The sequence below is a fragment of the Cyprinodon variegatus genome, unplaced genomic scaffold (genome assembly GCF_000732505.1).
Source record: "Cyprinodon variegatus isolate N-32 unplaced genomic scaffold, C_variegatus-1.0 Scaffold151, whole genome shotgun sequence".
Taxonomy (NCBI): domain Eukaryota; kingdom Metazoa; phylum Chordata; class Actinopteri; order Cyprinodontiformes; family Cyprinodontidae; genus Cyprinodon; species Cyprinodon variegatus.
Window position 1 is genome coordinate 1,336,132 of NW_015150604.1, and position 14,067 is coordinate 1,350,198.

The 14,067-nt window shown below is 37.6% G+C and overlaps 1 protein-coding gene across 1 annotated transcript; it reads right to left on the minus strand.

The window, feature by feature from the left end:
* Positions 1-6,412: 6,412 nt before the first annotated feature.
* Positions 6,413-10,840, minus strand: LOC107086398 (cytosolic beta-glucosidase-like). Its single transcript, XM_015377301.1, has 5 exons — positions 10,637-10,840; positions 8,368-8,592; positions 7,483-8,285; positions 7,091-7,214; positions 6,413-6,694 (listed from the first exon to the last, which is right to left on the minus strand). Exons 1-5 carry the CDS (start codon positions 10,689-10,691, stop codon positions 6,492-6,494), a joined length of 1,410 nt encoding a protein of 469 aa, XP_015232787.1. The 5' UTR covers positions 10,692-10,840; the 3' UTR covers positions 6,413-6,491.
* Positions 10,841-14,067: the final 3,227 nt, after the last annotated feature.

A 14,067-nucleotide genomic window follows, 5' to 3' on the forward strand; every position in this document is an offset into this window, starting at 1 on the left:
AGTATGCATCAAAACCTATAGATAAAACTGTTGGAAAGTATTTATTTATTTTTTGCATATAGATTCCCTCAGATATTACTTTTTTCTCCATTCTTAAATGTTGATTAAACTAATTTTAAACACATTTTAATTCAGACAAAAATAAAGTGATTAAAGCGGCTGCCACCAAGTGTTTTTGATTACTGGCAATGAATATTTTACATTGATACAGAGATTTTTTCTTCTTTACAGGACAGTTTTAATTTGAACTCTCTAAATGAACAACAGCAGTCTGTCTCAGGTCAAGCTCAGCATCCTCAGCCTGATTTCAATCCAGACTGTAATTCAGCCACTCCAATTCCGTTCCATTGGTTGTGCTTTAGTTTAATTGTGTTACTGCAAAACCCAGCAGGAAATTATGTTGAGCTCAATGTCACAGACTGAAGGCCAGATATTCTTCTAGTATAGAGCAGGAATCATAATTACATCCATTATGGAATATAGTAACAGCACACTACAATGGCATTCTTTGATTGTTAAAATGACGTAATCTTTTTCTAAATGCTCAGTTAGCTTTCAGCCAGATGTACACAATTTGTTTGTCTGCCAGTCCAATGAATTATTATTTAAAATTATAGGAGTCATCAAGGATTTTTAGGCAATAATTAAAACAAAAAATAACACTTTAAACACTGACTCTAGATAAGGCCATTGAAGCCTGTGGTGTTTAAATGGCATAAGTCCCTTTATGACCTCCTGGATGAGCCGGTGTGCGCTATTCCTGATGAGGCTCACCACTGCTTCAAGTTTTCTCTATCTACAGATATGGCTATGGTTTGGGTTTCACTGGAGGCCCAAAAAGTCGTGGAAACTTTGTAAACCTTTCTTGACTATTAGATGCTAGTTATTGTACTAGTTACAGTTTATTAGTTACAGTTGGTTTGTGTTTTTTTTATTATTTTACAGGAAGAATAAGACAGTTATGGATGGATGGATGGATGGATGGATGGATGGATGGATGGATGGATGGATGGATGGATGGATGGATGGATGGATGGATGGACAGATGGGTGTGTTACTTTTTGAGATCTTTTGCCAACTCTATGCTGATACTGAACTCATCTGTCCAAAAAAACATTTAATGAACCATAACTCAAAAATTGAGGCAAGAATATTGTACATTTGTCCATGTTGGTTTTTTGGTCCTTTTCCTTTTTTACTTAATAATCATTTGAAATATTTTCTCTTCTGTACTTAATCATGTTACCTTTGTTAGATATGTTAAAGTGAATTAGATAAAAACAAGCTCAGAATAATAAAAATACTATTTGCAACATTTTCAAAACTAACGTCCGATTGGTTAAATTGGCTGATTGGGATTTATGACCCAACAATTTTTCAAATGGGCTACAGCCACCTTTGGTATGTTAAATTACACTCACATTCCTTAAAACACCTCTGGCAGTTATGACATTTTATAGTCATGCAAAATCTCTTACTAATTAAATAAAAGATTTAAGTTTACTCATTGCTCAAGGCCAAAGTGTGTACAAAAATGGTACGTGTCTTTGTTCCCTGCCAAGAGCCCAGCACTGGTAACTTCTGTTTCTCTTCTTTTGAGAAAATGTTGAAGTCTTTCTCTGACTTTGAGTTACTTATAGAGTTTGGTGATTTTAATGCGTGTTACTACACTGAGTGTTATTACATCCAGGGTAAAATTAGGAACCTTTATTTACATATTTTAAAACGAGTTTGACCATCTGACACATAAGTTTTGTGTACAAACAGAGAATAAAACTAAACAAGAAAACAAAAAACTGTGAGAGGCAAGCACCAAACAAATGAACGTGCTGATTGACGGCTATTTGTGTTTACAGTTTTGAAAAAGTTACGCTCACCTCAGTTTTAAAGGTTTTATAAGATTTGTTGTACCTTTTCCCTTTCCTTTTGCTCACACATACTTGACTGGTCACAACAAGACGTGCACCATTCAGAGCATGGTAGGGGGCGGCTCTCTATCCGTGCAACTACAGCTGGGTTTACCCACTATGCACATTTTTCCCACCCAGAATATCAATCTCTGCATGTGCACCCCCAGCGGAGCACCCAAGGAGAGCTAAATATTCCAGGAGCTTTCAATTTTTCAGACAGGTCTGTGAACCTCCTCCCGTAGTGCGGCAACGCCGTGCACTCAAGAGAGTTGGGAGTTTTGACAGTCATTAGCAGGGTCATCTGCTCTCCCTGAGGGATGAGATTTAAAACAAAGGACTTAAATTGTCTTCTTCTCTCCTTATTCTCTCTTTGTTGACAGGGCTCGCAGTATGGGACTGGTGTGAGTCTTCAGGCCTCTCAGCGTTTATCCCCCCACCGCCCTCAATTTTGTCTCTGCTTCCAAAATCCATCCATCATGAAAAAAAAGGGGCTCTCTCTCAAAGCATCTTTTTATAACTCCAATGTCATGCCTCTTACACCACTGCAGAAAGCGGCGACAGCGCTCCGAAGCGTCGGCTGCTCCACTGTAAAGCGTTTATCCACTTGTATAATATGCTGTTAGCCCTGGTGCGGGATCAAATTCAGGATGCGAGGAAAATGGCCTCCAGCTGAAAGCGAAAGAAGGGAGTTTTTCAGGAAGCCGGAAGAACCAGTGGGGGGAAAAAAAGAGAAACATTTCTTCTTCAGAATCTTTTTGCTAATGTGAATTCCCAGAGAAATGTCTGGCAAAGTAGGTCAATGGGATTTAAAAAGTTTGTGCTCCTTTTTTTCGCCCCCCCTTCTCTGTCTCATTCTCACTTGTCAATGGGAAATGAGCAATGCGATTAGGAGAGGGGAAGATGATGAGTAGAAGAGGAGAAAAACAGCAAGAGAAAAGGAGGAAGAGGGGGGAAAAAAAGACACACAAGGATGGGTTGAGTGGTGGTTTGGGGGCTCTCGCAGGTCCCTCACCAGCTGACTGTGAGACCGAGACAAAGGAGAAGAGAGAAGAGATTTGTATCTGAGCTCCAGAGGAAGGGAGTGGCACACATCTCATCATCTGGATATTGAAGCAACAATCTAATTATAGCATTCCTCCGGGGGATCCACATAAGAGAGTAATCAGTAAATAGAAAAGGGGGCAATTATTTTCCAAAATCTGAACACTTTTCACTTGTAAGTTCTGCACCAAGAAACCAGTTTCTTCAATCCCAATAATTCACCACGCTGATAGTTGATTATTATAAATTAAAGTAATAATAATGCCCCTGACGAAATGAATTCCCCAGTTATTAAATATTTCATAGTGTCTGCCAAAGCATAATGAGTTAACTTTGGTCAATTACAAATGAGCCCCCTCAGTGTTCTTCGGGGTGGGAGAGATCTCCGCTGGCAAATGTGACTGAACGTTACAATTAAACGTGCCAATTTATCGTCAAGGGCAACACATCTATACACGTGATGTATCCGACACTTAATTGCAGAGCACATTTGGAAACGGCTCATTCTGAGGCTTTCTTCATCACGGCCTATAATCAGAGTAAATTCCACCAGAACGTAATGAATTGAAGTCGAACGTTCACATTTGGGCTGTTAGAAGACACTCTAAGTGTGAATTATTTAAATGCTAATTAATGTTTTAAGCTCTCAGAGTAGCAATAGGCACATATTATTCTCCAGCTCCTTTTCTAATGACTAATTTTCAACATTCGCTAAGTGCGGGGTAACTTCTCCCTCATATTTCATTCAATCAATTCAGCAGCAGTTGAGGTTTTTCCACCTATGGCAGGTACTTCTACACGGTGATAGAAGATGGAATCCATCAATACTGGGAGACAGCTGCTGGAATTACTAATCAACTCCTACCGGAGAATTCAGAAGAGCTGAAAGGACGAGGTGAGGAAAACCTGATTCAAAGCTACTTGACTTATGATGCTGACTCTGATACATCAGATCAGCTTTTCTTTCATTCTTTACAATCACTCAACTTTTAGTTTGGAGAGGTTTTTTTTAAAAATCATCTTCATGTGTTGCGAAAGATCACACTGTTCTTTAAAATTAATGGGCTTTATGTTTATTGGTAAAGATTTCAATTTTGCTCCTAACCTTTCATCGATTTTTTGTTTTGATAGAATCATATGGGAATTAGAAGACAATGAAGACAAAAAACGTTAAAAAGTCTCTAAAAAAGGTGAAAACTGTGGCAGAAACACAACATCTATCCATCCATCATCCGTTACACTTATCCCAGCTGGGGTTGCGAGGGGTACAACACAGAGTTGAACAGGACAAACAACTGTTCATGCACAAACTCACACCTAAGGAGATTTTAGAGAAGCCAATTAACCAATTAAATCATGTTTTTGGACTGTGGGCGGAAGCTGGAGTACCAAGAGAGAACCCACGCATACACAGGGAGAACATGCCAACTCCATGCAGAAAGCCCCCGGGTCAGAAATCAAACCTTCTTGACATCTTGTCAGTGTGCAGCTCCCAGAAACACAACAGATCTCCAAAATATTTTCTACACCAACTGCCTTGTCGAATGTATTTCTGATAATTCATTAAGATATAAGAAATCAGCTTTATGTGGCTCTTAAAATAATGGAAGTCAGTGTGAAACACATCTATCACATGTGAGCTACTTGTGCACATTTAGAGAGATAACGGCATTCTCTGACTATTCTCCAGTAAAAAATCTGTATGCCTTTCAAAAAACTTGACTGTAAAAAAAACAAAACAAAGTGTTCTATTGGAACAGGCAGTTTTAGGGATTTCTCAAACCTTATGCTGTATAAGTGCCCCTTTAAATCACTACCAGGTATTAGGTGAGCATTTTAGAACTGAAAGACTTCATGGGGTTCAACTTTTTTTCTCTCGACTCATCCTGCAAAGAAGTCGTGATGCACACAGCAGCAGCATCATTCATGTTTTAACTATAAGCCTTTAATTCATCACAAGACAAAAGAGATTCCCGCTTGTCTTGACGTAGATGGAAAAGGGGCACAGGGGTATTATTCACATCTGCTGAAAAGGATGGGCACAGCCAACTGGATGTCACGATGCACACAATGCTTATTGATGCAAACACAGCCCCCCCAATACCCCCCTCCAGTCAGAATATAAAGCGCATTTTCCTACAAGCTGAAGCCTTGATATTAATTGTGTTAAATATAAGATGTATTGTGGATCGAGAGCTTCTTCACTCGTTTATTGTTTAACCAAAATGTCATATATCACCACATCATATCACACTATATACTCTGCAGTCTGACACTGGAAGTTGAATGCTGAGTTGCACTTTCTCTTTCCGCCACAAGGTGGCAGTGTGGTCTCAAAAACAGTTACATCAATGTACTGCTTTGAATTTTTCTTTCTGAATACTGATGGGGATTTCAGCTTAAATCAAGCGAAAAGCTCTCAATCTTGCTGAATAAGTTCTCAAATGCATCATCAGCTCAGTCTTCATGTCCAATAGATACAGATGGTTTCGACATGTGCAGCTTTTTTTCTGTATGTTTGAAATGACTGTTTAGTTTTTAAGGTAATATACTGAGCTTGGTATCTATGCTTACATTATTATCTCAGCTAGTCTTTTACAGATCCAAGTAAGAAAATTAAAACTGATTAAATCTACTTTTAAATCTGTACAATCTTGCTGTGAGATTGAATGATGTTACCCTTCAGATGCCTGATTGCAGGCAGACATATAGTCTGGAAACAGTAATATTCTTGTTGTATTGTTTATAATAATATGTATTTTATTAAATACAGTTGAATGTATATTACTAAACATTTGTTTATTAATTTTCTATATTTTTTTAATAAAAACTAAACTTTGTGCTCAATTTTGATATAATCAGGGGTAGACTTTAGTCAAACTAAGTAAATGTTTCACATACTGGCTCAAATAACTATCTATCCATCCATCTGTCGAACAGATATAAAGGCTTTTTCTAAACTTTTGATTTCTTATCACATAATATAAACTACCTCAAACACAGTACATTTTTAAAGGAATTGTAAGGTCCATTCCAAAAGCCTAATGTAAACCTCCATTGTCCGTTCTAAAATATGTTTGGGATCAATGTCCAAGTTGTGTAAAAGTTGAAACCACCAAGCTGCTGTCATGAGTTGAAATTCAGTTTGGATGTAGAACATTATCCTCATTACTCCATTTACTGTGAGCAATATATCTGTACCCATAACAACAACAAACAAAACTCAACTATGATGCTACTACCGCCATGCTTGGACAATGTTTTTGAAAAGCTCACTTTGAATCCTTCCGTTCAAGATCTCAATGCAAGTCTGTATAGAAATGTAAGTACAGTCTGAACACTGGATTTTATTTTTTATTATATATAATTCATGGATTGATTGCTGTTGAAGAAAACAAATTTAAAAATATTTATAATATAATGCCCAACATTTAAAGAGAGGTTAACAAATTTGTGCCTACATGGCTGTAAAATGTTTCTCATTGTTTCATCAATAGTCAGCATTAAATAATCACTTAGATTAACTTTGCCAACTCATCCTCATATGGGTGAAGCAGATTTAGATTTTGCGATGATCTTTGCGTACTCCTGCCCAGACTGGTAGATGGTTCGACTCAGTTCAGCATCAGAGAAGTCCACATGGAACAGGCCAAAACGAACGCTGAATCCATCAGCCCATTCAAAGTTGTCCATCAGTGACCATGCAAAATAGCCACAGACATTCACCCCATCCTCTTCCATAGCTAGACAGAAATAAATAATGTAGACATGAGTTTGCAATATAGGACATTTCGCTTATGTCTTTTGATCTTTCTCCTGTTGTGTCAAACAAGTCAGAAAGTTACAAACATGAAGATTTAATCAAAACAATGGTAAGACTATGATGTAAAGAAAGAATAACTGATGCCTGCTTAGATGCTTATCTCTATGCAAACTGCATATTATCACTGTTGCATACTGTCGAAAAACACGATGTAGAAGCTCTGTGACTCTCTGCACTTCATCAACTTTACCAATCCTCTTGTATTAAATGATGCTTTAAACATCTGCATGTCATAACCCCGTCATCCCCACTTAATGTTAATGTTTACTGCACTCTTTTTTTCTTTTTCTTTGTTATAACACAGAAAATGATCTACCTTTAGCCACTTCCGAGATGGTACTTTTGTAAAACTCGCATCGGTCTACATCCTCGATTTGCACTGGGCCAACCTGAGCGAAGCCATTCTCTGTGATGTAGACTTTGGGGTTGTTGAAGACATCCTGGAAAATCACAGAACAAATGTTTTTTGTCAATAACGCACCGCAGTTGTCAGGTACTCAGAGAGGAGACAGATTGGCAGCATTTTTAACAGTGCCAGATTCAAGTTAATGGCCTGTGACAAGGCACAACTGCAGGAAATTGCTTGTTTTGCCAACAGTTATTTCCAACAAAGTAACTCTTTAACACAATGTGGCAGCATTAACTAAGCATCAGTATGCCCCCGGTGGTGTCTAAAAGAGAATATTGGAACAGATGTTTTTATTGTACCTTAATATATTTAAGAAGTTTTCTTAAGCCACATGGGACAACAGCCAGCCAGGACACCCCACAGACGGGCCAGGATGGATCTAAGACCTCCTCTACATTCAAGTCCCTCTTCATACTTAACATCTGGTCACCGCAACCTCCTGATGTGACCTTACGAGATGTATAGTAGTTTAGGGCAAAAAAGTCAGCTGTTCCAAGCACTGGAGGGTCATCCTTTGAGAACCTGGGGAGTCTCATGTCGCCGCTGTATCCCATCATCTTGGACTGAGTTTCTATGGCAGATCTCATTATATCCGGATAGTCTCCGGTCACAAAAATAGGCCAGGCAAACCACCCCAAGGTGAAGGCGAGGTCACGTTCGGCAGAGGTGACGTCCTCGTGGCAGCTTGGATCTAATGGCTCAAACCAGTCGCTGTTGAGCGCCAGAGATACTTCCCCCTTCTGTGTTGCTCTGTATACAGAGTTGTAGCTGTGCCAAGCCATGGCATGAGCTCGGAGCATGTTATGCCCCACCATGTAGGCCGCAGTGCCTTTTTCTTTTAACCCTGGAGCGTGGAGGCCTACTTCATGACCTAGTTTGGCACACGTGTGTGGCTCATTGATAGTAATCCAGAGTTTGACACGATCCCCAAATGTTTCGAAGCAAAACTTGGCATAGTCGTTAAACAGGGCTGCTACACCAGGTGACTTCCAGCCCCCAAGGTTTTGGATTGCCTGGGGCAGGTCAAAGTGGTACAGAGTGACCATCACGGACACTTTGCATGCCAGTAAGTCATTAATCACTCTGTTATAGTACTGTACACCTGTTGGAGAAACATTCAAAAATCATTATTTTTATACTTGAATTTTTTTCTGCCATAAGTCGTTTTAAGAATACAGTATTACCTCTCTGGTTAACATTCTTGGGCGTCCCATCAGGCAGGAGGCGGGACCAAGAAAAAGACAGGCGGTAGTGTGTTAAGCCAAGCTGCTGGATACACTCCAGATCCTTATTCCAGAGCTCGTAGCTGTTACAGGCTACGTCCCCATTTTGATTTTCAAAAACTCCACTCTTTTCATGACAAAATGTGTCCCAAATACTCGCCCCCTTTCCATCAGCCTGCCATCCACCTAAAAAAAATATTCACATTTAAATAAAAGGAGAGATTGAATGTACTAAAATCCAGAGAAACATATGTTCTGTTAAAGTAGTTGTTTTTTTATCTTAAATTTAATAGAACTCTAAATTCCTTTTATGTAATTTTACTCGTCGCAAGTCTTTGACAAAGTTACTTCTGAAAGCCTATATGACCTATAATTTGTATAAAGAGAGTAGTCAGTCATTCCTGGATCATTAGCAGCTAGTGTCTTATAGTTTTTACATGAACTGTTTTGGCAGAGATAACAACTCAACCTATTAATGGTCTAAATACACAGATTTCCAGCTATACAACACTTTCAAACTTCAGTGTTGCCTTTTAGAGTTCTCAATTGTTTGTTGTAAGATTATTTTTACTACATTAAGTTCAATTTAATTCACTGAGGTAAAATGGCCAAGTGCTCCAAGATCTAAACAGAAATCAATAGGTGAGCACATCTTTGTAGTTGTTCTTACTATTTTACAGAGCTGGTTACCTACTCATATGGGAACTGCTCAGAGCACTTTAGCTTTTTCCTTTTTTTATCCAGGTCCCTATATCTGTTGAAGCAGACGGTGGTCGGTACCAAGCTGGATTATGTTGGTAGTGAGTCATTCCTTTCCACTTTTGCCAGATGTTTGCTCAGTATGATAGACTGCTGCAACTTCAATCACTCTATGTGACCTAATGAGCTTCCCTACTACATTTAAATTAAAACAATGATCTGAATTCATACTTCATTCATAATTCATATTTTCAATTTTTGATTCTGTTTCTACACAATTTTCTTTGGTTCTAGAAAGTAGCTTCAGAAGACACCAATATAAATAAACTGAATTCAGAGGCGTAGGCAGAACATTTTCATAAGGGTGGCCAGGCAATAGCCAATGTACACTTAGGGGTCAATCAGGGTAAATCTACACTGTTTCAACAGGAAAATCAACAAGTAAAACATCCATATTTACAAGATAAAGACAAACTATAGTTTCCTAAAGCCTTTGCTAACAAACAGATGCATATATTTCAACATCTGTGCTTTCTAAATAAAAGGTATAGTGGATAAAACTCTTTCAGTTTTGAGATTTGGAGCGTAAATCTTTTCCATTGTCATTACTTACCTACTTGTATCAATAAACATTCTGCACTAATATCTACATAAATTGATTATTTGATAAGTTTTTATTAAAATTGTTATTTATCTATGGTTTTACCGAAGACTCCCAAATGACTTGCAGACACATTTTCTCTTCACCCCATATAACACCAAATCTAGCTTTGAAAAGAGCATGAATTCTGTACTTATCATAATTGATCTTAGCATATTAATGTGTATAATTAACAACAAAAATTTTTAATGTTTTGAATATTCCACTTGAGAGCATTACTGCTGCCACCATCTGTATTTGAGGGGAGAAAATGGTAGGGGTGGCCAATGATTGGCTAAGGGTGGCCATGGCCCCCCCTGGCCCCCCCATCTAGGTCCGCCCCTGTCTGAATTGAACTTAACTGAAAATCAGGTGCAGCTTGACATCTCCAGCGATACATCCATCTATCTTGCTTATTCCTATGGATGGGAGGTTGGGTACATCCTGGGGTACACACTGGTACACGCTTGACATCTCATTATTTCAATTTTCAAAACCAATATGATTTTTTTTAATGTCCTACATAGATGAACTCCTGGTTTTATGATCTATGTTCATTGGTTTTACTTTATTATAGGATTTTTTTTTTTTTTTTTGTGGTTCAATTTTTATAACTTAACTTGGCCTAGTTGTGTCTTATCATTTCTGTGCAGCACGCTGGTGGCTGATTTTTATGGTGCAATTTAAATAAATCCAACTGTATCATTTGCATTACTCAACTGTCAGAACACTTGTCTTTAACTGTCCGTAGTATCCTCTATCTAATCTATTAGAAAAGTAGGTTATGTATATTTTTTAAATCAGCATGTATTTTCTTACAGAGAATACATCCTCACATAAATAGGGTACTTTTGTTTAAAAAAAAAGTCAAATTATCGTGTCTGCGTTTACCTTCTATTTGGTAAGCAGAGGTTGCCGCTCCCCAAACAAAGTCTCGCGGGAACATGTTTCCTTCACTTTGAAAATCAGATTGAGCAGCTTTTGTCGCTGCTTTTAGCGATGAGAGGTTAATTATCTTTCAGTATTTCCGTCGAAATGTGTCAGCTCTCACTCAGAGTTTGTTAAGATGAGATCACAATTCTCTGTCTTAGTGATGTCATGAAATGAGCCGAGGCTTCGAGGCACGTGTCAAGGCTTGTTCACTGATCTCTATTTAGTCATTGGATTGCGGATTGCCCAAAAAAGTGAAGCCACCGGCCGCCATGTTGGTACTCCCTACTCCCACGGAGATACGCAGTTAAAATGCAGTTTGCTGGCTGTGGGAAGAAGTTTCACAGGGAATTTAGACTCAGTAGATGTACTAACCAAGAAAATCCATATATACCCTGATTTATCATATATATTAAGTAGTGTAACATTAGTGCAACACTGTGTCTAACGTTAGAAAACAGAAAGTAGTTCACTGTGAAATATCAGCATAGTGATTCTTTATTAAGTGGGTGATGCTGTTTTTTTCTGTACTGTTTCTGTTGTATTTCTCATTTGGAAAAATCATTTGTTGAAATATATGACATGTTATATTGTCGGGAAAAATTTAACTCAAACATTTTTAAAGGCCAATGCACAGCATAAAAGTATATGGCATCATGCATGCACAATTTGCAAATAGGAAATTACTACAGCATTAGCAGACATGTACTTGTAATTCAGTCTTGATGTAAAATTTTGAAATTATATGCAATATGTTATAACAACAATAATGTCATCAATACATATTTCAGTGTTGTTATGCTCCGTTAACACATTCATTTTGTTGTAATGGATTTGTAAAATATTTTACATGATTTAAAGACTTCATTGACTGCATATTGACTATGGAATGTGATGTGCCTTTTTTATTTTAAGTTAAAGTAATCTACTTATGCTATGAAACAGGAAACAGTAAGTGTGTCAAAGTGATTAATTTATCTTTATTTTAAAAGTCTTAAATCCCCCTTAAAATGAGAACATCATCTGTGTTTTATGCTGTAGCACACGTGTTGTTTACATTGCGACTGGTCTAACTAGGGAGTACTAATATGGCCGCCGGTAGCTTCACTTCGACCCCGTACTACCAACAGGTAATCAGCAATGCAGGGAGTAAATAAAGATCAGTGGGCTTGCTTTATTTGGGGGAGGAACCAAAATAGATGACGTCGGAAGCCCCGCATACCATGTGACCGCTTCGGGAAGTTGAGTTTGCAGGACAGTTGGATAGAGTTTGGATATATTCTAAGAATAGATTGGTTGGAAAAACAACTAATGTAGTTGGTTAAAACTAGTTTGATTTGAGTAAACAATGTAATGATCAAAATCTAAGCAGGCCACTGGTAAAATAAGTAATGGGTTTTAAATATTATTGTTGTAGTGGTGTCAGTTGTAAGAGCTGGTCTTCTGCACCTGTGATCAATGGTTCAAGACCCTCCCCAGACTTTTAAAGGTGGCGATAAAACAGTATTTTGGTTAATGTGACTAATTTGTATTGGTTTGCCCTTATACAAATATATATTACGGTAAGTAAAAACACTACCAAAATAAATTGGTTAGTTTAACCAAAAGATTGGTTGAACACATAACTTCCAACCCGATTAAAAAACTGTGGAAAAACTATTATTTTTCAATAAAAATGACTAACACCTCTCATTTTCCTCATCATTGCCCAGTTTGCACACTTTCACTGTCTGCTTGAGCTTTTTTTCCCAAAAATCGCAGAAAAACCAGTGTACCTTAAATTATTTTTCTCTTCTAAGATATTTTACACACAAAAAACCTTCAAAGGATTTTATTATACAGACCAATCATAAACAATTTCCGGAAAGGGGGAAAAAAAAGCAAGAAAAACACAGATAATATTACTAACTGTAGTTCTGCACTCCACCAGTAGGTGGTGACATGTTCACATGAAGCTTCATGAACTGTTGGGATTGTTGAAGCAATTTTGCCATAGGTTCAAAAGCCTCATGAGGCTTCATCTCACCATCACTACTTTGTCCTAAAAATGCTATCGTTTTCAATACAGGAAGAGTGGTGCGTCATTCGTGACCGTGCCGACTATTTGTACCGCATCTTTTAGATCAGGGTTCTTCAAAGTTTTCCAGGTTAAAGACCCTCAAACTGAACGGGGACCCTCCAATTATATATATTGTATGAAATGTTATATCAAACTGTTGAAGACCTCAGTTTTAGATGAGAGCCGATAAGGAACGCTTGTATCTGCCAGGTCCATGTGTGCACTTTTAGCTTGGAAAATACTGATTTTAGCTTAACGGGGTGATCTGGACCATTACAAAGTAATACAACTATTAATGGTGTTGGTAACAGTCACATGGCAGAATTTATCTGGAGTAAATGGTTACTACTGTGTCAGAAAGTTTTTTGTTGTTTTTTTTTTTGTCACAGTGGTTTCTAGAATTATTAGACAGCAGAATCTAGGCATGCTTATTTGTAGGCCTTGAACATTTCAGTTGTAATACAATTCAAAGTAAAATATTATACATGAAGAGAAAAGAGAAACAATAAAAGAAAAGAAAACAGAGAAAACAGCGTTGCAATTAAAAGTAATGAAAGGTTAGTCTACCAAAATTACAATAATGATGTTTCTGTTATTTTTGAGTTGAATATTCATAGGTGACCCTAAACATCATTACTTTTTCACCTTGATTTAGAGAAATTTAAGGGCTCCATCTGAATCACTAAATCAATAAGGACAAGGCAGAAGTGCGACCATGGTTTTTATAACAGCGCTGGCCATGGGTGGTTCTAGATAGGGGCAAACAGGGGACAGTGCCCCTGCAGAACCGGTTCTGGCCCATGTTGCTGCCCCTGGCCTGTACCTAAGACATAATACAATAGAAATGCATAATGCATAAATTATGATATAATTTATGCATTATAATATGAGATAATACAATTTCCCCATTGTGTGACAATAAAGGGATTATCTACTCTATTCTATTGTAAATTATGATATGAGCTAAAAAAGAAAGCTTCACTTTAATTTCAGCAATTATGTCTGAATTTTATCTACTAGCTTATCTGCTGAGTTAGGTGACAAAATCAAGGTTGGCTAATGAGTTTAAGGATTTATGAACACTATGAAAAGTCTAAAATTGAAATGAGAAACAATAATGGGTTAAATATGGAAATGTTCCCATTTTTATGAATCCAAAGAATTTTTTTTTCTTTTACACAGAGAACTGTACAGTGAGATAACGAATGAAATGAATAATTTCCTGTAGCATTCTTAATGGCAATGGAGCTGATTGTGTCTGTTGGAGAACAGCTCCTGTTGTCTCTGCGGTTTAATGAAGGGGATGGGAAGAACTGTCTGTGTTTACATGTTG

Bases quoted from the DNA above. Each gene is read 5' to 3' on its own strand.
- LOC107086398 (XM_015377301.1), bottom strand. From the start codon at position 10,691: ATGTTCCCGCGAGACTTTGTTTGGGGAGCGGCAACCTCTGCTTACCAA. The intron at 8,593-10,636 runs GTAAACGCAGAC...TATTTTTTTTAG, and splicing joins CTCTGCTTACCAAATAGAAG to GTGGATGGCAGGCTGATGGA. The intron at 7,215-7,482 runs GTACAATAAAAA...GTGATTTTCCAG, and splicing joins AACTTCTTAAATATATTAAG to GATGTCTTCAACAACCCCAA.